Source organism: Oncorhynchus mykiss, chromosome 1, assembly GCF_013265735.2.
Source record: "Oncorhynchus mykiss isolate Arlee chromosome 1, USDA_OmykA_1.1, whole genome shotgun sequence".
Lineage (NCBI taxonomy): Eukaryota > Metazoa > Chordata > Actinopteri > Salmoniformes > Salmonidae > Oncorhynchus > Oncorhynchus mykiss.
In genome coordinates this window covers 57,373,179-57,399,366 of record NC_048565.1, presented here as the reverse complement: position 1 = coordinate 57,399,366, position 26,188 = coordinate 57,373,179, and the positions used below count along the sequence as shown (strand labels likewise).

At 42.8% G+C, this 26,188-nt stretch overlaps 1 protein-coding gene across 1 annotated transcript in view; it reads left to right on the top strand.

The window, feature by feature from the left end:
- The window catches only part of cdh23 (cadherin-related 23), a 655,816-nt gene that overhangs the window by 161,058 nt on the left and 468,570 nt on the right, over nt 1-26,188 (top strand). Inside the window, exon 4 of the mRNA XM_036980724.1 lies at nt 19,011-19,153. Coding sequence (XP_036836619.1) covers nt 19,011-19,153 — 143 coding nt within the window. The remainder of the gene's footprint in view (nt 1-19,010; nt 19,154-26,188) is intronic.

Sequence of the window (26,188 nt, the reverse complement as noted above, 5' to 3'; positions counted from 1 at the left end):
ATTGTGACATCCAAAAGTTATTTCCAGCTGTATCTAATAACACAACAAATTTCCTGGGATAATAATGTAAGAAATAACACACAAAAAAGCAAAATACTGCAAAGTTGCTTAGGAGCTAGAAACAGAGCTGTCCTATTGGTCGGCGCCATCATAGTTATGTTTGAAATGGGTAGCCGACTGGTTAACTAGTTAGCTAGTGAGCTGTTGTCGGAGATGATAGCCTATCATCATGCATCCAATAAAGAATGATGTCAGGTCAATATTAGGAGTAGGGACATTAACTTCACTTACAACAGCTGTACAAACACATTTCAGGTGTTACCAAACTATTAGTTGATGGATGATACATTTCTTACCCAAATGTGGCTTTCATGATGCATCTCCTGCTTCCAGAATCCAATGTTGACTTACTGTCTCTCGCACATACGCAGTTTGTGTTAAGCCAGACAGATTTATGTTGATCTTATTAGACATACATATGTTCAGTTTCAAAACATGGCAATACAGATGAAAGAAGATATACTAAGAGCGTGCAAAGCTGTCATCAAGACAAAGGGTGGCTACTTTGAAGAATCTAAAATCTAAAATACATTTTGGTTACATTTTGTGGTGACTACATATGTGTTATTTCATAGTTTTGATGTCTTCACTATTATTCTACAATGTAGAAAATAGTAGAAATAAAGAAAAACCCTTGAAGGAGTAGGTGTCCAAACTTTCGACTGGTACTTTACATAAAGTAAAGTACATACTTTTTTTGTGCAAATGTATAAATAAAAAAAACTGAAATACCTTATTTACATACAGTGCCTTGCGAAAGTATTCGGCCCCCTTGAACTTTGCGACCTTTTGCCACATTTCAGGCTTCAAACATAAAGATATAAAACGGTATTTTTTTGTGAAGAATCAACAACAAGTGGGACACAATCATGAAGTGGAACGACATTTATTGGATATTTCAAACTTTTTTAACAAATCAAAAACTGACAAATTGGGCGTGCAAAATTATTCAGCCCCTTTACTTTCAGTGCAGCAAACTCTCTCCAGAAGTTCAGTGAGTATCTCTGAATGATCCAATGTTGACCTAAATGACTAATGATGATAAATACAATCCACTTGTGTGTAATCAAGTCTCCGTATAAATGCACCTGCACTGTGATAGTCTCAGAGGTCCGTTAAAAGTGCAGAGAGCATCATGAAGAACAAGGAACACACCAGGCAGGTCCGAGATACTGTTGTGAAGAAGTTTAAAGCCGGATTTGGATACAAAAAGATTTCCCAAGCTTTAAACATCCCAAGGAGCACTGTGCAAGCGATAATATTGAAATGGAAGGAGTATTAGACCACTGCAAATCTACCAAGACCTGGCCGTCCCTCTAAACTTTCAGCTCATACAAGGAGAAGACTGATCAGAGATGCAGCCAAGAGGCCCATGATCACTCTGGATGAACTGCAGAGATCTACAGCTGAGGTGGGAGACTCTGTCCATAGGACAACAATCAGTCGTATATTGCCCAAATCTGGCCTTTATGGAAGAGTGGCAAGAAGAAAGCCATTTCTTAAAGATATCCATAAAAAGTGTTGTTTAAAGTTTGCCACAAGCCACCTGGGAGACACACCAAACATGTGGAAGAAGGTGCTCTGGTCAGATGAAACCAAAATTGAACTTTTTGGCAACAATGCAAGACGTTATGTTTGGCGTAAAAGCAACACAGCTCATCACCCTGAACACACCATCCCCACTGTCAAACATGGTGGTGGCAGCATCATGGTTTGGGCCTGCTTTTCTTCAGCAGGGACAGTGAAGTGGTTAAAATTGATGGGAAGATGGATGGAGCCAAATACAGGACCATTCTGGAAGAAAACCTGATGGAGTCTGCAAAAGACCTGAGACTGGGACGGAGATTTGTCTTCCAACAAGACAATGATCCAAAACATAAAGCAAAATCTACAATGGAATGGTTCAAAAATAAACATATCCAGGTGTTAGAATGGCCAAGTCAAAGTCCAGACCTGAATCCAATCGAGAATCTGTGGAAAGAACTGAAAACTGCTGTTCACAAATGCTCTCCATCCAACCTCACTGAGCTCGAGCTGCTTTGCAAGGAGGAATGGGAAAAAATGTCAGTCTCTCGATGTGCAAAACTGATAGAGGCATACCCCAAGCGACTTACAGTTGTAATCGCAGCAAAAGGTGGCGCTACAATTTTTTTACTTAAGGGGGCTGAATAATTTTGCGTGCCCAATTTGTCAGTTTTTGATTTGTTAAAAAAGTTTGAAATATCCAATAAATGTCGTTCCACTTCATGATTGTGTCCCACTTGTTGTTGATTCTTCACAAAAAAATACAGTTTTATATCTTTATGTTTGAAGCCTGAAATGTGGCAAAAGGTCGCAAAGTTCAAGGGGGCCGAATACTTTCGCAAGGCACTGTAATTAATCAGACCCTTTGCTATGAGACTCGAAATTGAGCTCAGGTGCATCCTGTTTAATTGATGATCCTTGGAGCTATGAGACAGGATTGTGTCAAGGCACAGATCTGGGGAAGGTTATAAAAACATATCTGCAGCATTGAAGGACCCCAAAAACACAGTGGCCTCCATCATTCTTAAATGAAAGATGTTTTAAACCACCAAGACTCTTCCTAGAGCTGGTGAAGGGATATATTTACACTACAGCTTATAATGACATTTTAGATGACTCTGTGCTTCCAACTTTGTGACAACAGTTTGGGGAAGGCCCTTTCCTGTTTCAGCATGACAATGCCCCCGTAGAAATGGTTTGTTTAGATCGATGTGGAAGAACTTGATTAGTGGTGGGCCGTATGTTGATCCTGCTGCTCTGATTGGAGTGAAGCTCGCTTCATAATTTCATCCGATCACTTTTTCTTGCATGTTTTCGGTCTGATTAGTTAGATTGCTGCTGCCTGCTAAATCACATTAAAAAAAAATAAAAAAAATATTTCACCTTTATTTAACCAGGTAGGCTAGTAGAGAACAAGTTCTCATTTACAACTGCGACCTAGCCAAGATAAAGAAAAGCAGTACGATGCAAACAACACAGAGTTACACATGGGATAAAAAAAACATAGTCAGTTTATTTTTTATTTCACCTTTATTTAACCAGGTAGGCTAGTTGAGAACACGTTCTCATTTACAACGGCGACCTGGCCAAGATAAAGCATAGCAGTGTGAACAGACAGCAACACAGAGTTACACATGGAGTAAACAATAAACAAGTCAATAACACAGTATAATTTTTGTTTTATTATAAAAAAAAATAGTCTATATACATTGTGTGCAAAAGGCATGAGGAGGTAGGCGAATAATTACAATTTAGCAGATTAACACTGGAGTGATACATGATCAGATGGTCATGTGCAGGTATAGACACTGGTGTGCAAAAGAGCAGAAAAGTAAATAAATAAAAACAGTATAGGGATGAGGTAGGTATATTGGGTGGGCTATTTACCGATGGACTATGTACAGCTGCAGCGATCAGATAGCAGATGTTTAAAGTTGGTGAGGGAGATAAAAGTTTCCAACTTCAGCAATTTTTGCAATTCGTTCCAGTCACAGACAGCAGAGAACTGGAAGGAAAGGCGGCCAAATGAGGTGTTGGCTTTAGGGATGATCAGTGAGATACACCTGCTGGAGTGCGTGCTACGGGTGGGTGTTGCCATCGTGACCAGTGAACTGAGATAAGACGGAGCTTTACCTAGCATGGACTTGTAGATGACCTGGAGCCAGTGGGTCTGGCGACGAATATGTAGCGAGGGCCAGCCGACTAGAGCATACAGGTCGCAGTGGTGGGTGGTATAAGGCGCTTTAGTAACAAAGCGGATGGCACTGTGATAAACTGCATCCAGTTTGCTGAGTAGAGTATTGGGAAGCCATGTTGTAGATGACATCGCCAAAGTCGAGGATCGGTAGGATAGTCAGTTTTACTAGGGTAAGTTTGGCGGCGTGAGTGAAGGAGGCTTTGTTGCGAAATAGAAAGCAGATTCTAGATTTGATTTTGGATTGGAGATGTTTGATATGAGTCTGGAAGGAGAGTTTACAGTCTAGCCAGACACCTAGGTACTTATAGATGTCCACATATCCTAGGTCGGAACCATCCAGGGTGGTGATGCTAGTCGGGCGTGCGGGTGCAGGCAGCGAACGGTTGAAAAGCATGCATTTGGTTTTACTAGCGTTTAAGAGCAGTTGGAGGCCACGGAAGGAGTGTTGTATGGCATTGAAGCTTGTTTGGCAGTTAGATTGCACAGTGTCCAAGGAAGGGCCAGAAGTATACATAATGGTGTCGTCTGCGTAGAGGTGGATCAGGGAATCGCCCGCAGCAAGAGCAACATCATTGATATATACAGAGAAAAGAGTTTGCCTGAGAATTGAACCCTGTGGCACCCTCATAGAGACTGCCAGAGGACCGGACAACATGCCCTCCGATTTGACACACTGAACTCTGTCTGCAAAGTAGTTGGAGAACCAGGCAAGGAAGTCATTAGAAAAACCGAGGCTACTTAGAGTCAACCAGGGGCTATATCTGTTCTTAGTTCTGCATTTTTTAAACAGAGTATGCTTATCTAAGATGGTGAGGAAGTTACTTTTAAAGAATGACCAAGCATCCTCAACTTCCAGGATACCCGGGCCAGGTCGATTAGAAAGGCCTGCTCGCAGAAGTGTTTTAGGGAGCGTTTGACAGTGATTAGGGGTGGTCGTTTGACTGCGGACCCTTAGCGGATACAGGCAATGAGGAAGTGATCTCTGAGATCCTGATTGAAGACAGCGGAGGTGTATTTGGAAGGCCAGTTGGTCAGGAGGGTGCCCTTGCTTACAGATTTAAGGTTTTACCTGGTGGGTTCATTGATGATTTGTGTGAGATTGAGGGCATCTAGCTTAGATTGTAGGACTGCTGGGGTGTTAAGCATATCCCAGTTTAGGTCACACGACAAAACAAACTCTGAAGCTAGATGTGGGGCAATCAATTCACAAATGGTGTCCAGGGCACAGCTGGGAGCTGAGGGGGGTCTATAACGTTGTTGTGGAGAGACAGTCCGATATTGGTATACAGGCGAGTATTATCCAGGCTAAAAACAGGGCTGGTATCTGTGCAGAAGGTAAAAGCCGCTAGCAGTGGCTAACAATGACTAAATAGCTTGTAGCTAATTAGCTGGTTAGCTTCTGGAGATTCTTCTAAAGTTGAAAATAATAGCGATTCCGTATCACATTGGGTGAGGCAGGTTACCGGAAGGTATAACCGAATAAAAAATCGAGAAGAGATTGAAAATAAATTGAAATATATATATATATATATATATATATACAAAAAATACGAAAAAATACTAAAGTACACGAGAGGACAAAACAAACACATCTTCACTGCTACTCCATCTTGGATATAGTTGGATATAGTAACACAATAGAAATATCTATATACAGTGTGTGCACATGTACAATTAGGGAGGTAAGGCAATAAATAGGTCATAGTGGCGAAACAATTACAATTTAGCAATTAACACTGGAGTGATAGATGTGCAGAAGATGAATGTGCAAGAAGAGATACTGGGGTGCAAAGGAGCAAAACAAGAAATAACAATATGGGGATGAGGTAGTTGGGTGGGTTATTTACAGATGGGCTGTTTACAGGTGCAATGATCGGTAAGCTGCTCTGACAGCTGATGCTTAAAGTTAGTGAGGGCAATATAAGACTACAGCTTCAGTGATTTTTGCAATTCGTTCCAGTCATTGGCAGCAGAGAACTGGAAGGAAAGGCGACCAAACTAGGAGTTGGCTTTGGGGATGACCAGTGAAATATACCTGCTGGAGCGCTTGCTACGGGTGGGTGCTGCTATTGTGAAAAGTGAGCTGAGATAAGGTGGGGCTTTACCTAGCAAAGACTTATAGGTGACCTTGAGCCAGTGGGTTTGGTGATGAATATGAAGCGAGGGCCACCCAACGAGAGCATACAGGTCGCAATGGTCGGTAGTATATGGGGCTTTGGTGATAAAATGGATGGCACTGTGATAGACTGCATCCAATTTGCTCAGTAGAGTGAGGCTATTTTGTAAATGATATCGCCGAAGTCAAGGATCGGTAGGATAGTCAGTTTTAGGAGGGTATGTTTGGCAGCATGAGTGAAGGATGCTTTGTTGCGAAATAGGAAGCCAATTCTAGATTTAATTTTGGATTGGAGATGCTTAATGTGAGTCTGGAATGAGAGTTTACAGTCTAACCAGACACGTAGGTATTTGTAGTTGTCCGCATATTCTAAGTCCGCATAAGTCAGAACTGTCCAGGGTTGTGATGCTAGATGGACGGGCGGGTGGGTGCGGGCAGCGATCGGTTGAAGAGCATGCATTTAGTTTTACTTGCATTTAAGAGCAGTTGGAGGCCACGGAAGGAGAGTTGCATGGCATTGAGGCTCGTCTGGAGTTATTTTAACAGTGTCCAAAGAAGGGCCAGATGTATACCAAATGGTGTCGTCTGCGTAGAGGTGGATCAGATAATCACTAGCAGCAAGAGCGACATAGTTGATATACACAGAGAAAAGAGTCGGCCCGAGAATTGAACCCTGTAGCAAACCCATAGTCACTGCCAGAGGTCCGGTCAACAGGCCCTCCGAATTGACACACTGAACTCTGTCTGAGAATTGTTTGGTGAACCAGGTGAGGCAGTCATTTGTGTAACCAAGGCTGTTGAGTCTGCCAATAAGAATGCAGTGATTGACAGAGTCGAAAGCCTTTGCCGGGTCGATAAAGACGGCTGCACAGTATTGTCTTTTATCGATGGCGGTTATGATATTGTTTAGGACCTTGAGTGTGGATGAGGTGCACCCATGACAAGCTCAGAAACCAGATTGCATAGTGGAGAAGGTACGGTGGGATTCGAAATGGTTGGTGATCTGTTTAACTTGCCTTTCGAAGACTTTAGATATACAGTTGAAGTCGGAAGTCTACATACATCTTAGCCAAATATATTTAAAATCAGTTTTTCTTAATTCCTGACATTTAAAAGTAAAAGTTCCCTTAGGTCAGTTAGGATCACCACTTTATTTTAAGAATGTGAAATGTCAGAATAATAGTAGAGATAGTGATTTCTTTCAGATTTTATTTATTTCATCACATTCCCAGTGGGTCAGAAGTTTACATACACTCAATTAGTATTTGGTAGCATTACATTTAAATTGTTTAACTTGGGTCAAAAGTTTTGGGTAGCCTTCCACAAGCTTCCCACATTAAGTTGGGGACGAGTTTTAATGACTCCAACCTAAGTATATGTAAACTTCCGATTTCAACTGCAAGCTTCCCCCTTTTTCCGCCAAACAAAACAATGGTCATTATGGCCAAACAGTTCTCTTTTTGTTTCATCAGACCAGAGGACATTTCTCCAAAAATTACAATCTTTGTCCCGATGTGCAGTTGCAAACCGTAGTCTGGCTTTTGGTTGTTTTGGAGCAGTGGCTTCTTCCTTGCTGTGCGGCCTTTCGGGTTATGTCGATATAGGACTCGTTTTACTGTGGATATAGACACTTTTGTACCTGTTTCCTCCATCATATTCACAAGGTCCTTGTGTTGTCTGGGATTGATTTGCACTTTTCGTACCAAAGTATGTTCATCTCTAGGAGACAGATCTCCTTCCTGAGCGGTATGACGGCTGCGTGGTCCCTTGTTGTTTATACTTGCGTACTATTGTTTGTACTGATGAACGTGGTACCTTCAGGCGTTTGGAATTGTCTCCCAGGGGTGAACCAGACTTTTGGAGGTCTACAATTGTATTTCTGAGGACTTTGCTAATTTCTTTAGATTTTCCCATGATGCCAAGCAAAGTGGTACTGAGTAGGCCTTGAAATACATCCACAGGTACACCTCCAATTGACTCAAATGAGATCAATTAGCCTATCAGAAGCTTCTAAAGCCATGACATCATTTTCTGGAATGTTCCAAGCTGTTTAAAGGTACAGTCAACTTAGTGTATGTAAACTTCTGACCCACTGGAATTGTGGAACAGTGACTTATAAGTTTAAAAAATCTGTCTGTAAACAATTATTGGAAAAATGACTTGTGTCATGCACAATGTAGATGTCCTAAACGTATGCCAAACTATAGTTTGTTAACAAGAAATTTGTGGAGTGGTTGAAAAACAAGATTTAATGACTCCAAACTAAGTATATGCAAACATCTGACTTTAACTGTAGGTCTGTAACAGTTTGGGTTTAGAGTGTCTCCGCTTTTGAAGAGGGGGATGACCGCGGCAGCTTTTCAATCTTTAGGGATCTCAGATGAAAGAGTGGTTGATTAGGCTAGTAATAGGGGTTGCAGCAATTGCTGTGGATTATTTTAAAAAGAGAGGGTCCAGATTGTCTAGCCCAGCTGATTTGGGTCCATATTTTGCAGCTCTTTCAGAACATCAACTATCTGGATTTGGGTGAAGGAGAAATGGGGAAGGCTTCAGGAAGTTGCTGTGGGGGGTGCAGAGCTGTTGACCGGGGTAGGGGTGACCAGGTGAAAAGCATGGCCAGCCTTAGAAAAGTGCTTATTGAAATTCTCGATTATAGTAGATTTATCGTGTTGACAGTTTTCCTATCCTCAGTGCAGTGGGCAGCTGGGAGGAGGTGCTCTTATTCTCCATTTACTTTACAGAGTCCCATAACTTTTTGTGCTACAGGATGTACATTTCTGTTTGAAAAAGCTAGGCTTTGCTTTCCTAACTGCATGTGTATATTGGTTCCCAACTTCCCTGAAAAGTTGCATATCGCGGGGGCTATTCGATGCTAATGCAGTATGCCACAGGATGTTTTTTGCTGGTCAAGGGCAGTCAAGTCTGGAGTGAACCAAGGGCTGTATCTGTTCTTAGTTCTCAATTTTTTGAATGTGGCATGCTTATTTAAGATGGTGGGGAAAGCACTTTTAAAGATTAACCAGGCATCCTCTACTGACGGAATGAGGTAAATATCCTTCCAGGATACCCGTGTTTTAGGGAGCGTTTGACAGTGATGAGGGGTGATCGTTTGACCGCGGACCCATTACAGACACAGGCCATGAGGCAGTGATTGCTGAAATCCTGGTTGAATACAGCAGAGGTGTATTTAGAGGGCAAGATGGTCAAGATCACATCTATGAGGGTGCCCATTGTTACGGATTTAGGGTTGTGCCTGATAGGTTCCTTGATAATTTGTGTGAGATTGAGGGCATCTATTTTAGATTGTAGGACAGCCGGGGTGTTATTCATATCCCAATTCAGGGCGCCTGACAGAACAAACTGAAGATAAATGGGGAGCAATTAATTCACATATGGTGTCCAGGGCACAGCTGGGTGCTGAGGGGGGTCTATAACAAGCGGCAACAGTGAGAAACTTATTTCTGGAAAGGTGGATTTTTAAAAACAGAAGCTCACACTGTTTTGGCACAGACCTGGATAGTATGACAGAACTCTGCAGGCTATTTCTGCAGTAGATTGCAACTCCACCCCCTTTGGCAGTTCTATCTTGGCGGAAAATGTTGTAGTTGGGATGGACATTTCTGAATTTCCAGGTGCCCTTCCTAAACCTGGATACAGACACAGCTAGGACATCAGGGTTGGCGGAGTATGCTAAAGCAGTGAATAAAACACACTTAGGGAGGAGGCTTCTGATGTTAACATGACGTGAAGATCGCTAGCCGTGGCTAACAAAGACTAGTATTCTAGTTAGCTAGCTCCTGATGGAAGTTCCAGTTATAAGGAATAAAAATAGCAGATCAATACCACATTGGGTGAGGCGGGTTGCAGGAAAGTTAATTTAGTTCGTATATAGAAAGTGAGATGAAGATATATATGAAGAGACTGGCTATTTGTGCGGGATAAGACACGGGATAAGACAATGACAAAGACACACATCCTGCTGCTACGCCATCTTGGAGTGATAGAAGGACATTTGGCGAGGACGTTTGCTATCAATCTATCAATGTGCATTATATATCTATAAAGTGGAGCAAGGTAAAAAAAAATGTCAAAGATGAAAGGTTGATGCACAGCAAAATTGGCTGCCCGCTGCAAATTGAGACGCATATATACCCCTCTGTACGTTGCTCTTAATCTGCAGTTTTGCAGTGAGAACGTGCAGGAGGTATTTTGCCAACATCTATTTAGCCATATTTAAACACGATTTTGAGTATCAGCCTATCCGACTATCAAGTGTCAATTTACGGATACATTTACGAGGACGAATATTATTTTTGACATTGTTTTAGTACAATATGTATAGTTGTATTGAATGAATGAAAAGGCATTAGTAGCAGAGTTAGAGGTGCATGCGTTAACACAGAGAGGAAACACACACATTATGGCCCTTTGTTGAGTAACAGCCCTGTCCTCCGAATATGACACATAGCCAATTATAAACACATGTGATTTACTGTGAAGTGCATCCGCTTTAAAGGCACACACAAACACACACACATTTTGCACGCACATCCAACACAAGTACGCATGCATGTGCATAAGTATGTCTGAATGCATGCACACTAGCACGCATGCAAACACACTCGGTCAATTATAACAAGCTCTTACAGTCTCACACGTTTTCCACATTTCTCCAATGTCAAATTTCAAAGTTTCTCCAAATCTAACATTCTCCAAACCTAACACCTAAGTTGCAAAAACAAGTGCCTATCACTGGGATTGAACCCATGACCTGCAGCTCATGAATTAAGCCTATTCACCACCCCCGTCCACAATGCCCTATCAAAACCCAAGTTTACTTGATGTTACTAGTGCTCACCGTTGCCCCTAGAGGCGACATCCTGTATTTAGGCACACAGCTCCCTCATGGCCTCTCCCCCTTCCAAATTGCTCAAGATTGAATTTGAAATTGGACGTCTGTCTATGTCCTAAGGACATCCAGTTTTGGTGGTTTTAACCCTATCCCTATCCGTGAACTTAACCATTCGGAATAATGTCTAAACCTAATGTTTTAACCCTATTTAAAAGCTTATCCCTTAATTTAAAATTCGGCGTTTGGAACTGCTTCGAAATTTGACGTTTGGAGAAACAGAACGATGCGGAGCAGGAGGACCAATCCAGGGTGTATAAAACACTTAAAATGTGACGTTTGGCACAACCTCGAAATTAAATGTTTGGAGAAATATATATAAACGTCAGAATTTGAAGTAAAATTGGTAATCATTGTTATTGGTGCCTTCTCACTTATACCATTTTTGCACTACTAAGCCAAACTTAGCCAAAGCAAGCTGTACTAGCCTGGTTACCGTAGTTGCTAGAATTGTGCTGAAAAGGACAATGGGAAAATAAATTCTCAGAGCCAGCTCAGTTTGGTTCGGGTCAGGCATTTGAAAATGAGGATGCTCTCTCTATGGCCCAATCATGTCTTCTTTAACCCTGTCTGTTTCTACCCTGGTTGGCCTTGTATGATCTCACTCTGCTCACCTCAGTTTGGCCTGGTTTGGTCTCTCCATAGAAAGTGTCAGATTGTTGCAGAGGGCAGGGAGATAGACGAGAGAGAGAGAGGGAGAGGGAGAGAAAGAGAGAGAGGGATGATTCCCGAGCCCATTGCTCTTGTCCGAGTAGCAGGACTCGAGAGATGGAGGAGGGGAACTGTTAATGTGCACTGCATCATTCATAACAGTAATACTGGCATCACTTGCTGCTAAATAGCATAATTTGTCAGGGAAAGGGCTGGGTGCCTCACTGTTACAGATAAGCACCAACAGGTTGCCCTCACTGCACCACACACTTGCGAACACATACACACAGGCACACAAACGTGCACAAGTTGACACAAGAATGCACATACACATAGGCATGCAAAAATAGCGCGCGCACACACACACACACACACATCACTCAAGACACACATGTCAACACACATGTACACCCCTGCATGTGCAGTAATACATTCTTAAAACAATGCATACATAGTTTAGCCTAAACAAGCACACGAGGCCTCCTACTCATGCACACTCTCACTTATACTCACAGCAAAGAACCCATTACACTTAATGTTCTACACTCAATCACACGCTCTTTCCTTTGGTAGGAGTTAATCTTCCACATTACCGTGGCTAGTAGAGACAGGGTCCTGGTATGAAGGCACCATTTGTTACTCTTCACTCATATGCTGGGACATAACCATGTTTTCCCACATGCAGTGGACATTTATTTTTCAATGGAAGAGAGAGAGAGAGAGCGGGATAGGGTGAGTTAGGTCGTTATTATTGATGAATGTGCAGTAAAATGCTTAATTTCAACCCTCTTTGACCAAATTATAAATCATATTGAAAGCAGAGGAATTTGCATAAATCTCATTAGACACAATGAGAGGGGTTCATAAATCGTTATATTAATTAGTAATTTTGCCTCCCTTTCATGAGGAAAATGGGGTGTATTAATAAAAAGAGAGGGGTGTGTGATTGTGGGGCCTAATTGGTCTTTGTGTTAAGCAGTCAGGTCCTGGAAGTGGCTTGATTTAGTTTTATCTCTAAAGTACTATCTCTAATGGACTACCTGCAGTGGTGGAGAGAGAGGAAGAGAGGTAGGAAGGTATGGAGATAATACTGCATATTAGTGTGTGTGGAGGGTCATGTGTATGTGTGTCTGTGTGTGTGTGCCTGCCTGTGTGTGTGTTTGCCTGCCTGTGTGTGCATGTGTGTGAGTGTGTGTGCAATGCTGGTTAATACACTACACAGCACCACGTTAATAAATCCTCTTAATGGCCCTTCATGTTCTCCGTGTGGGTAACTCTACCAGACCCTATCTCTCCCTCAGTGGCTCCCTATCTCCACTTCAGTTTAACTGTACGATAATGAGCCCCTATCCCCCCACCCCGCCCCTCACCCTGATTAGATGCCCCCCACACACACACACTCCCTCACACTCATGCATGCACGCACACACACCCCGAGGCCCATGCCTACCCTGGATCCACCCTGACACATGTCCAGCATGTTGGATTAGCCAACCTGTCACTGCTCCACCCCTGGGTTTGATTAGCCATCCTGGCTGGTCCTCGGGATGCGTGAGAGTGAGAGTGAGAGTGAGAGTGAGAGAGAGAGAGAGAGAGACTCTGGTCTGTGATGAATGAAGCCTCTGAACTGCTGCAGCTCTCCAATTAAAATCACTCTACCCTCCTAACCTCACTGTGTGTGTGTGAGTAAATGTGTTTGTTTTATTTGTGTATGTGTTCTCTCTATGCGGCTATGTGGGCATGCTGTCTGTGTGCTGTGTGTAAATATTTACATTTTTCCTCCCTATATGCCAGTTTGAAAGTCCAGGACTTGGAAAAGTTGTCTAATGTGTGTGTGTGTGTGTGTTTGCTTTAATAAAGCCTTTTTCAAACCTCTCCTCATAATTGAACAAAAGTTTGGAGATGTGTATTGATTGTTTTTGATTTGTTATATTAGAGAAATCAGTGTACAGTAGGAAGAGCCAATAAGTGTCTCTCCTTTCTGGGGAGGTTCCCATTGCTTGGAAGGCAGCCACAGTTCATATTTTATTTAAACTGTTATAGGCATATTTCTATTTTGCCTTTATCAAAAGTGTTGGAAAAACTTGTCAATAATCAACTGACTGGCTTACTTTATGTCTATAGTATTATTTTGGGTATGCAATCTGGTTTCCGCTCAGGTTATGGATGTGTCACTGCAATCTTAAAGGTGATTCTAAGCAATATTGTTGTAACGGGATTCTTCTGTTGAAGGAGAGGTGGACCAAAACACCGCGTGGTTATTGTGATACATCTTTAATAAAGATGAAAATAGAACAATATACAAAAAAACAAGAACACGTGAAAAACCAAAAACAGCCCTATCTGGTGTAACAAACACAAAGACAGGAACAATCACCCACAAACCCCAACACCAAATAGGCTACCTAAATATGGTTCCCAATCAGAGACAATGACTAACACCTGCCTCTGATTGGGAACCATATCAGGCCAAACACAGAAACAGAAAAACTAGACACACAACATAGAATGCCCACTCAGATCACACCCTGACCAAACAAAACATAGAAACATACAAAGCAAACTATGGTCAGGGTGTGACAATTGTGTTGCTATTTTTATTGAATTGGCCAAAGCTTTTGATATGGTAGACCATTCCAGGAGCATTGGTGTCTCTGAGGGGTCTTTGGCCTGGTTTGCTAACCACCTCTCTCAAAGAGTGCAGTGTATAAAGTCAGAAAATCTGCTGTCTCAGCCACTGCCTGTCACCAAGGGAGTAGCCCAAGGCTCAATCCTAGGTCCCTCGCTCTTCTCAATTTACATCAACAACATAGCTCAGGCAGTAGGAAGCTCTCTTATCCATGTATATGCAGATGATACAGTCTTATACTCAGCTGGCCCCTCCCTGGATTGTGTGCTAAGTGCTCTACAACAAAGCTTTCTTTGTGTCCAAGAAGCTTTCTCTACCCTTAACCTTTTTCTGAACACCTCCAAAACAAAGGTCATGTCGCTTGGTAGGAAGAATGCCCCTCTTCCCACAGGTGTTATTACTACCTCTGAGGGTTTAGAGCTTGGGGTAGTCACCGCATACAAGTACTTGGGAGTATGGCGAGAAGGTGCACTGTCCTTTTCTCAGCACATATCAAAGCCGCAGGCTAAAGCTAAATCTAGACTTGGTTTCCTCTATCGTAATCGCTCCACTTTCACCCCAGCTGCCAAACTAACCCTGATTCAGATGACCATCCTACCCATGCTAGATTACGGAGACATAATGTGTAGATCGGCAGGTAAGGGTGTTCTCGAGCAGCTAGATGTTCTTTACCGTTCGGCCATCAGATTTGCCACCAATGCTTCTCATAGGACACATCACTGCACTCTATACTCCTCTGTAAACTGGTCATCTCTGTATACCCGTCGCAAGACCCACTGTTTGATGCTTCTTTATAAAACCCTCTTAGGCCTCGCTCCCCCATCTGAGATATCTACTGCAGCCCTCATCCTCCACATACAACACCCGTTCTGCCAGTCACATTCTGTTAAAGGTCCCCAAAGCACACACATCCCTGGGTCGCTCCTCGATCAGTTCGCTGCAGCCATCGACTGGAACGAGCTGCAACAAACACTCAAACTGGACTTTTTTATCTCAATCTCTTCATTCAAAGATTCAATCATGGACATTCTTACTGACAGTTGTGGCTGCTTTGTATGATGTATTGTTGTCTCTACCATCTTGATCTTTGTGCTGTTGACTTTGCCCAATAATGTTTGTACCATGTTTTTGTGCTGCTACCATGTTGTGTTGCTACCATGTTGCTGTCATGTTGTGTTGCTACCTTGTTATGTTGTTGTTGTCTTAGGTCTCTCTTTATGTAGTGTTGTGTCTCTCTTGTTGTGATGTGTGTTTTGTCCTATATTGTATTTATTAGTTTAATCCCAGGCCCCTGTCCCTGTCCTGTCCCGATAGGCCATCTTTGTAAATGAGAATTTGTTCATAAATTACTTGCCTAGTTAAATAAAGGTTAAATTAAATTAAATTAAAACAGTATTTTCATGAACGTTATTGTACTGGTATAGAAAAAGTAATACAGCTTTACTGCCTTTTTTGTTTCTTGATATGGTAACATTGCGTACAAAATTCAGCGGTGTAAAGTACTTAAGTAAAAATACTTTAAAGTACTACTTAAGTAGTTGTTCATGTGTAGTTTGCTTTACTATTTATACTTTTTATACTATACTTTTTTTTTTACAACTTTTACTTCACTACATTCCAAAATAAAATGATGTACTTTTTACTCCATACATTTTCTCTGACACCCAAAAGTACTCGTTACATTTTGAATGCTTAGTAGGACAGAAATGGTCCAATTCACACACTTATCAAGAGAACATCCCCGGTCATCCTACTGCCTCTGATCTGGCGGACTCACTAAACACACATGTTTCATTTGTAAATTATATCTGAGTTTTGTTGTGTGCCACTGGCTATCCATACATTAAAATAACATGAATATTTTTCCGCCTGGTTTGCTTAATATAAGGAATTTTAAATAATTTATACTTCTACTTTTACTTTCAATACTTAAGTAAGCCACATTTAAGTATATTTTAGCAATTACATTAACTTTTGATACTTAAGTATATTTATAACCACATTCCTTTAGACTTTTTGTCACTCCTGCTCCCACTCTGGCACTCGAGGACTCCATGCACCCTTCATTACACAAACCTGTCAAAATCATTACACACAGCAGCGCTAATTGGACTCACCTGGACTCCTTCCCTTTGTTGATTGCCCCGTCTATAACTATCGACTCCCCCGTTTGTTCCCTGTGTCAGCATTAATGCCATTATGTGTTCGTTGATAAATACATTTTCACTCCCTGTACCTGCTTCTTGTCTACCAGCATCAATCCGTACAGAATGCTGACACCTCTATACTAAGCATCAAGAAGGGTTTTGATTTTTGGTTGGTGACATCGGGTCGGGGTGCCGTCGCCGATGGAACCAGGGGTGCCTCAGCTAGCTCGTCGTGCTTCCACGCCTTAGCTGTCTCGAGGTCTTCTTGCCTCGGTGGGCTTGGTGGGGGGTACTGTCATACTTTTTCCCACACCCCCTCTCTGGCACTCGAGGGCGCCAGGCTACCCTTCATTGCGCACACCTGTCACCATCACTATGCGCAGTAGCGCTCATTGGCCACACCTGCACTCCTTCCCTTTTGTTGATTGCCTCATCTACAGTGGCTTGCGAAAGTATTCACCCCACTTGGCATTTTTCCTATTTTGTTGCCTTACAACCTGGAATTAAAATAGATTTTGGAGGGGTTTGTATCACCACTCGTTAAGAGAAGACATTTCATAGCAGAGATACTTTTAAACGTTTATCCTTAAAGTTACTGTACATTGTATTCCACTTTTTAATTATATAAATTAATTATATTAATTAATTATATAAATTAGCAGAGATACTTGTTAAGAGAAATCCCCTAAAACATGTCATAGCAGAGATACTTTTAAACGTTTATCCTTAGTTACTGTACATTGTATTCCACTTTTTAATTATATAAATTAGCAGAGATACTTGTTAAGAGAAATCCCCTAAGACATTTCATAGCAGAGATACCTTTAAACGTTTATCCTTAAAGTTACTGTACATTGTATTCCACTTTTTAATTATATAAATTAATTAATCATATAAATTAGCAGAGATACTCGTTAAGAGAAATCCTCTAAGACATTTCATAGCAGAGATACTTTTAAAATTAAGATTAATTATCCTACCTCTTTGAAGATGCAAAATATTTTTTATTGTGAAACAAACAAGAAATAAGACAAAAAACTTGAGCGTGCATAACTATTCACCCCCCCCCCCCCCCCCCCCCCACCACCACCATTTGCTGCAAGTCTATTGAGGTGTCTCGATAAGCTTGGCACATCGAGCCACTGGGATTTTTTTCCATTCTTCAAGGCAGAACTGCTCCAGCTCCTTCAAGTTGGATGGGTTCCGCTGGTGTACAGCAATCTTTAAGTCATACCACAGATTCTCAATTCAAAGACATTCAAAGACATTTAAATGTTTCCCCTTACACCACTCGAGTGTTACTTTAGCAGTATGCTTAGGTTCATGGTCCTGTTGGAAGGTGAACCTCTGTCCTAGTCTCAAATCTCTGGAATTTCCCTGTATTTAGCGCAATCCATCATTCCTTCAATTCTGACCAGTTTCCCAGTCCCTGCCGATGAAAATCATCCTCACAGCATGATGCTGCCACCACCATGCTTCACTGGGGGGTGGTGTTCTCGGGGCGATGAGAGGTGCTGGGTTTGCGCCAGACATAACGTTTTCCTTTATGGCCAAAAAGCTACATTTTAATCTCATCTGACCAGAATAGCTTCTTCCATATGTTTGGGGAGTCTCCCACTTGCCTTTTGGCAAACACCAAATGTGTTTGCTTATTTTTTTATTAATCATGGCTTTTTCTGGCCACTCTTGCGTAAAGGCCAGCTCTGTGGAGTGTACGGCTTAAAGTGGCCCTATGGACAGATACTCCAATCTTCACACACAGCTCCTTCAGGTTTATCTTTAGACTCTTTGTTGCCTCTCTGATTAATGCCCTCCTTTCCTGGTCCATGAGTTTTGATGGGCGGCCCTCTCTTGGCAGGTTTGTTGTGGTGCCATATTCTTTAAATTTTGTAATAATGGATTTGATGTTGCTCCGTATGATGTTCAAAGTTTCTAATATTTTTTTATAACTCAACCCTGATCTGTACTTCTCCAAAAATGTGTTCCTGGCCTGATTGGAGAGCTCCTTTGTCTTCATGGTGCCGCTTGCTTGGTGGTGCGCCTTGCATAGTGGTGTGCCTTGCATAGTGGTGTTGCAGAATCTGCGGCCTTTCAGAACAGGTGTATATATACTGGGATCATGTGACACTTAATAAAGTCCACCTGTGTGCATAATTATGTGACTAATTATGTGAATTGATTACACCAGATATTTTTTAGGGGCTTCATAGCAAAGGGGGTGAATACATATGCATGCACTACTGTTCCGTTTTATTTATTTATTTAAAATTTTGATAACAATTTTTTTTTTTACTTTCACTACACCAATTTGGACTATTTTATAAATCCAAATGAAATAAATTTAACTTACAGGTTGTAATGCAACAAAATAGGAAAAACACCAAGGGGGATGAATACTTTTGCAAGGCACTGTATAACTGTCTGCTCCCTCGTTTGTTCCCTGTGTCAGCATTCATGTCGTTATGTGTCCGTTGATAATTAGATGTTCACTTCCTGTACCTGCTTCTCGTCTACCATCGTCGATCCTTACACTTTTACTCAAGTAGTATTTTACTGGGTTGCTTTCACTTTTACTTGAGTCATTCTCTATTAAGGTATCTTTCCTTTTACTCAAGTATAACAATTAGTTACTTTTTCCACCAATGGCCGAAATGGCAACCTATTCACTATTTAGTGGGGAATAGGGTGCCAAATTGGGAATATGGTGCCATTTTGGACCAAAAAAAATGTCTTCCTTTGACTGACCTTCGACCAATGTTTCCCCCTGTGTATGTCAGGCACATCAGTGACCCAGCTAGAGGCTCTGGACCCAGAACAGGAGCCACTCATCTTTGGTGTCGTGGGAGAGGAGGCCATGAGGTACTTTGCCGTGGCGAGAGACACAGGAGTGGTGTGGCTACGACAGCCCCTGGACCGCGAGGTTAGAAGACACACACACACACACACACACACACACACACACACACACACACACACACACAGGCACTTGCATGTACACATGCAGGTATTCACACACACACACACACATTAATGAGAAGAGCAAGAATGTCAGAAAAGGAGGGATGGAACAGAGAGAAGTGAGATTTAGAAAGGCTTAGGAAGAGTGTAATGATGAAAGTAACAGTGCTCCCGAGTGGCACAGTGGTCTAAGACACTGCATCTCAGTGCAAGAGGTTCATTGCACTGGTTCAAATCCAGGCTTCATCACATCCGGCTGTGATTGGCAGACCTATAGGGCGGTGCACAATTGGCCCAGCGCCGTCTGGGTTTAACTGGGATAGGCTGTCATTGCAAATAAGAATTTGTGCTTAACTGACTTGCCTAGTTAAATAAAGGTTAAATTAATTTAAAAAATAAGACCAAGAACAACTTGGAAGAAGACACAAATAAAAGAGAAAGAGAAATAAGTGTATTTGTATGGAATTTGGCAAGAATGGGGTTTTAGAAAATCTTTACAAACACATCATCACATTTCAATTAAATAAACTGTATTCACATGCATGAATGCACAAGCTCACACACAAAGGTTATTATATTAAACTAAAATTAAAACTGATTATGAAAAAAACGATTTAGTAAACTGAAATAAAATAATTAACAAATATGTTTTAAAAACAAACTATTCTGAAACAATTATCTTTGACTCCAAAACTAACTCAAATAAAATAAAAAACATCATGAATGTTCAGTTTTAGTTAGCTTTGTTAACTGTGGGCAAAAATCGAGTGGGTTATTCAATGGGGTTTTAAAACTTTTGGGGGGATTTCAAGCTACAGTATCTGGCGGTGTTTCAAATAGGCCCATCTTTTATATGTCTCAAATAGATCTAGCTTGTGCATCACTATTACAAGTAATCACTACCTAACAGGGAAACAACTGTCTAGGTAGTTAACTTCATTCTTCGTACATGTACTACTAAAGTTAATAAGCATTGGATTGGTGTAAACATGGGCTATTCCTTTTAGGCCGTGACTGCGGATCCGACTTTTCACCACATGTTTCTTTCCGCACATGTGCAGAAGCTTCGGGATCATTAGTACGGAGAAAACAAGGTCAGAGAAAAGTCAGATACGCAGCCACTCCATTCCTTTTAAATCAAGTCATTTTGGGATTTAATTTATAATTTAAACCTAACCTGACCTATGACATGACCCGCGACCCGGTTTCTTCACGTATCGCGTTGACAAAAGCAAACATCACTCTGGTAAGAAGAAGTGCGGGAGTGTATGCCTTATGATTAACGAGTCGTGGTGTGATCATAACAACAAACAGGAACTCAAGTCCGTTTGTTCAGCTGACCTAGAATTCCTGACAATCAAATGCCGACCGCATTATCTACCAAGAGAATTCTCTTCGATTATAATCACAGCCGTGTATATCCCCCCCAAGCAGATACCTTGAAAGAACGTCATTGGACTCTATGTAAACTGGAAACCACATATCCTGAGGCTGCATTTACTGTAGCTGGGGATTTTATCAAGGCTAATCTGAAAACAAGGCTCCCTAAATTTTATCAGCATATCGAATGTGCTACCCGGGCTGGCACAATTCTGGATCATTGATACTCTAACTTCCACGGCGCATACAAAGCCCTCCCTCGCCCTCCTTTCGGCAAATCTGACCATGACTCCATTTAGTTTCTCACAGCCTATAGACAGAAACTAAAACAGGATACGCCCGTGCTCAGGTCTGTCCAAAGCTGGTCCGACAAATCTGATTCCACTCTCAAGATTGCTTCGATCACGTGGTCTGATCACACGGCCTGCAACGAAAACATGCGGTCTCTCCTTCACTGCAGCCGAGGTGAGTAAAACATTTAAACGTGTTAACCCTCGCAAGGCTGCAGGCCCAGACGGCATCCCCAGCTGCCCCCTCAGAGCATGCGCAGACCAGCTGGCCGGTGTGGTTACGGACATATTCAATCAATCCCTATACCAGTCTGCTGTTCCCACATGCTTCAAGAGGGCCACCATTGTTCCTGTTCCCAAGAAAGCTAAGGTAACTGAGCTAAACGACTACCGCCCCGTAGCACTCACATCCGTCATCATGAAGTGCTTTGAGAGACTAGTCAAGGACCATATCACCTCCACCCTACCTGACACCCTAGACCCACTCCAATTTGCTTACCGCCCAAATAGGTCCACAGACGATGCAATCTCAACCACACTGCACAATGCCCTAACCCATCTGGACAAGAGGAATACCTATGTGAGAATGCTGTTCATCGACTACAGCTCGGCATTCAACACCATAGTACCCTCCAAGCTCGTCATCAAGCTCGAGACCCTGGGTCTCGACCCCGCCCTGTGCAACTGGGTACTGGACTTCCTGACGAGCCGCCCCCAGGTGGTGAGGGTAGGCAACAACATCTCCTCCCCGCTGATCCTCAACACTGGGGCCCCACAAGGGTGCGTTCTGAGCCCTCTCCTGTACTCCCTGTTCACCCACGACTGCGTGGCCACGCACGCCTCCAACTCAATCATCAAGTTTGCGGACGACACAACAGTGGTAGGCTTGATTACCAACAACGACGAGACGCCTACAGGGAGGAGGTGAGGGCCCTCGGAGTGTGGTGTCAGGAAAATAACCTCACACTCAACGTCAACAAAACTAAGGAGATGATTGTGGACTTCAGGAAACAGCAGAGGGAACACCCCCGTATCCACATCGATGGAACAGTAGTGGAGAGGGTAGCAAGTTTTAAGTTCCTCGGCATACACATCACAGACAAACTGAATTGGTCCACTCACACAGACAGCATCGTGAAGAAGGCACAGCAGCGCCTCTTCAACCTCAGGAGGCTGAAGAAATTCGGCTTGTCACCAAAAGCACTCACAAACTTCTACAGATGCACAATCGAGAGCATCCTGTCGGGCTGTATCACCGCCTGGTACGGCAACTGCTCCGCCCTCAACCGTAAGGCTCTCCAGAGGGTAGTGAGGTCTGCACAACGCATCACCGGGGGCAAACTACCTGCCCTCCAGGACACCTACACCACCCGATGTTACAGGAAGGCCATAAAGATCATCAAGGACATCAACCACCCGAGCCACTGCCTGTTCACCCCGCTATCATCCAGAAGGCGAGGTCAGTACAGGTGCATCAAAGCTGGGACCGAGAGACTGAAAAACAGCTTCTATCTCAAGGCCATCAGACTGTTAAACAGCCACCACTAACATTGAGTGGCTGCTGCCAACACACTGACAATGACACTGACTCAACTCCAGCCACTTTAATAATGGGAATTGATAGGAAATTATGTAAATATATCACTAGCCACTTTAAACAATGCTACCTTATATAATGTTACTTACCCTACATTATTCATCTCACATGCATACGTATATACTGTCCTCTATATCATCGACTGCATCCTTATGTAACACATGTATCACTAGCCACTTTAACTATGCCACTTTGTTTACATACTCATCTCATATGTATATACTGTACTCGATATCATCTACTGTATCTTGCCTATGCTGCTCTGTACCATCACTCATTCATATATCCTTATGTACATATTCTTCATCCCCTTACACTGTGTATAAGACAGTAGTTTTGGAATTGTTAGTTAGATTACTTGTTGGTTATTACTGCATTGTCGGAACTAGAAGCACAAGCATTTCGCTACACTCGCATTAACATCTGCTAACCATGTGTATGTGACAAATAAACATTTGATTTGATTTGATATGTTCCGGATAGCATCGGACAACAACATTGATGTATACGCTGATTCGGTGAGCGAGTTTATTAGCAAGTGCATCAGTGATGATGTACCAATGGTGACTATTAAAACCTTCCCCAACCAGAAACCGTGAATTGATGGCAGAATTTGCGCAAAACTGAAAGCGCAGACCACTGCTTTTAATCATGGCAAGGCGAACGGAAACATGACCGAATACAAACACTGTAGCTATTCCCTCCGCAAGGCAATCAAACAGTATAGAGACAAAGTAGAGTCGTAATTCAGCGGCTGAGACACGAGATGTACAGTATGTGACAGGGTGTACAGTCAATCACAGATTACAAAAAGAAAACCAGCCCATTCGCAGACACCGATGTCTTGCACCCAGAAAAACTAAACAACTACTTTGCTCGCTTTGAGGACAATACAGTGCCACTGACACAGCCCGCTACCAAAACCTGCGGACTCTCCTTCTCCGCAGCCAACGTGAGTAAAACATTTAACCTCTTGCGACGAGCAATCCCGTATCCGGGAGCGTAATCATAGCCTCAAATGCATTAGCATAACTCAGCGGACATAAATACGCCTAGAAACTTTTCCTATTCATGAAAATCGCAAATGAAATGAAATAAATATATTCAGACACAAGCTTAGCCTTTTGTTAACAACACTGTCATCTCAGATTTTCAAAATATGCGTTACAGCCAACGCTAGACAAGCATTTGTGTAAGTTAATCATGGCATAATGCTATGCTAGCTCTGCTGGCAGCAGGCAACATTTTCACGGAAATAAGAAAAGCAACCAAATTAAATCATTTACCTTTGAAGAACTTCGGATGCTTTCACTCAGGAGACTCCCAGTTAGATAGCAAATGCTCCTTTTTTCCAAAAAGTTTATTTTTGTAGGCGAAATAGCTCCCGTTTCTTCATCATGCTTGGCTGAGAAATCGACCGGAAAATGCTGCAACTATAACGCCAATTTTTTTTCAAAATGTTCTCCATAATATCGACAGAAACACGGCAAACATTGTTTAGGATCCATCCTCAAGGTGTTTTTAACATATATATTTGATAAGCTGTCCAAAGCTGTCAATTATATGCATAGTCAAGCTATTTTTCATCCAAAAATTCAAATAGCGCCCCCTAAATCCAAGAGGTTAAACATGTTAACTCTCGCAAGGCTGCCGGCACAGACAGCATCACTAACCGCGTCCTCAGAGCATGTGCAGACCAGCTGGCTGGTGTGTTATACGGACATATTCAATCAATTCCTATCCCAGTCTGCAGTTCCCACAGGCTTCAAGAGGGCCACCATTGTTCATTTTCCCAAGAAAGCTAAGGTAACTGAGCTAAACAACTATCGCCCCATACAACTCACTTCCGTCATCATGAAGTGCTTTGAGAGACTAGTCAAGGTTCATATCACCTGGGTCTCGACCCCACCCTGTGCCACTGGGTCCTGGACATTCTGACAGACCGCCCCCAGGTGGTGAGGGTAGGAAACAACATCTCCACCCCGCTGATCCTCAACACTGGGGCCCCACAAAGGTGCGTTCTCAGCCCTCTCCTGACTCCCTGTTCACCAATGACTGTGTGGCCATGCACACCTCCAACTCAATCATCAAGTTTGCAGTGGTAGGCTTGATTACCAACAATGACGAGATGGGCCCTCAGAGTGTGGTGTCAGGAAAATAACCTCACACTCAACGTCAACAAAACAAAGGAGATGATCGTGGACTTCAGGAAACAGCAGAGGGAGCACCCCCCTATCGACTGGACAGTAGTGGCGAAGGTGGAAAGTTTTAAGTTCCTGGGCATACAAATCACGGACAAACTGAAATGGTCCACACAGACAGCGTGGTGAAGAAGGCGCAACAACGCCTCTTCAACAACAGGAGGCTGAAGAAATTTGGCTTGTCACCAAAAACACTCACAAACTTGCCAATGCCATTCGGCCATCGCTCATCCATATATTTATAAGTACATATTCTTATTCATTCCTTTAAACTTGTAGTAGTTGGTAAGGTAGTTGTTGTGAAATTTTTTGATTACTTGTTACGGGTGCACCTCAGCCACGCTCAAGGTACTAATTGATATCATAACCGCCATCGATAAAAGACAGTACTGTGCAGCCGTCTTCATCGACCTTGCTAAGGCTTTCGACTCTGTCAATCACCATATTCCTATCGGCAGACTCAGTAGCCTAGGTTTTTCTAATGACTGCCTTGCCTGGTTCACCAACTACTTTGCAGACAGAGTTCAGTGTGTCAAATCGGAGGACATGCTGTCCGGTCCTCTGGCAGTCTCTATGGGGGTGCCACAGGGTTCAATTCTCGGGCCGACTCTTTTCTCTGCATATATCAATGATGTTGCTCTTGCTACGGGCGATTCCCTGATCCACCTCTACGCAGACAACATCATTCTGTATACTTCCGCCCCGTCCTTGGACACTGTGCTGTCTAACCTCCAAACGAGCTTCAATGCCATACAACACTCCTTCCGTGGCCTCCAACTGCTCTTAAACGCTAGTAAAACCAAATGCATGCTTTTCAACCGTTTGCTGCCTGCACCCGCACGCCCGACTAGCATCACCACCCTGGATGGTTCCGACCTAGAATATGTGGACATCTATAAGTACCTAGGTGTCTGGCTAGACTGTAAACTCTCCTTCCAGACTCATGTCAAACATCTCCAATCTAAAATCAAATCTAGAGTCGGCTTTCTATTCCGCAACAAAGCCTCCTTCACTCACGCCGCCAAACTTACCCTAGTAAAACTGACTATCCTACCGATCCTCGACTTTGGCGATGTCATCTACAACATGGCTTCCAATACTCTACTCAGCAAACTGGATGCAGTTTATCACAGTGCCATCCGTTTTGTTACTAAAGCACCTTATACCACCCACCACTGCAACCTGTATGCTCTAGTCGGCTGGCCCTCGCTACATATTCGTCGCCAGACCCACTGGCTCCAGGTCATCTACAAGTCCATGCTAGGTAAAGCTCCGCCTTATCTCAGTTCACTGGTCACGAGAGCAACACCCACCCGTAGCATGCACTCCAGCAGGTGTATCTCACTGATCATCCCTAAAGCCAACACCTCATTTGGCCGCATTTCATTGCTGTTCTCTGCTATCTGTGACTGGAACGAATTGCAAAAATCGCTGAAGTTGGAGACTTTTATCTCCCTCACCAACTTCATACATCTGCTATCTGAGCAGCTAACCGATCGCTGCAGCTGTACGTAGTCTACCGGTAAATA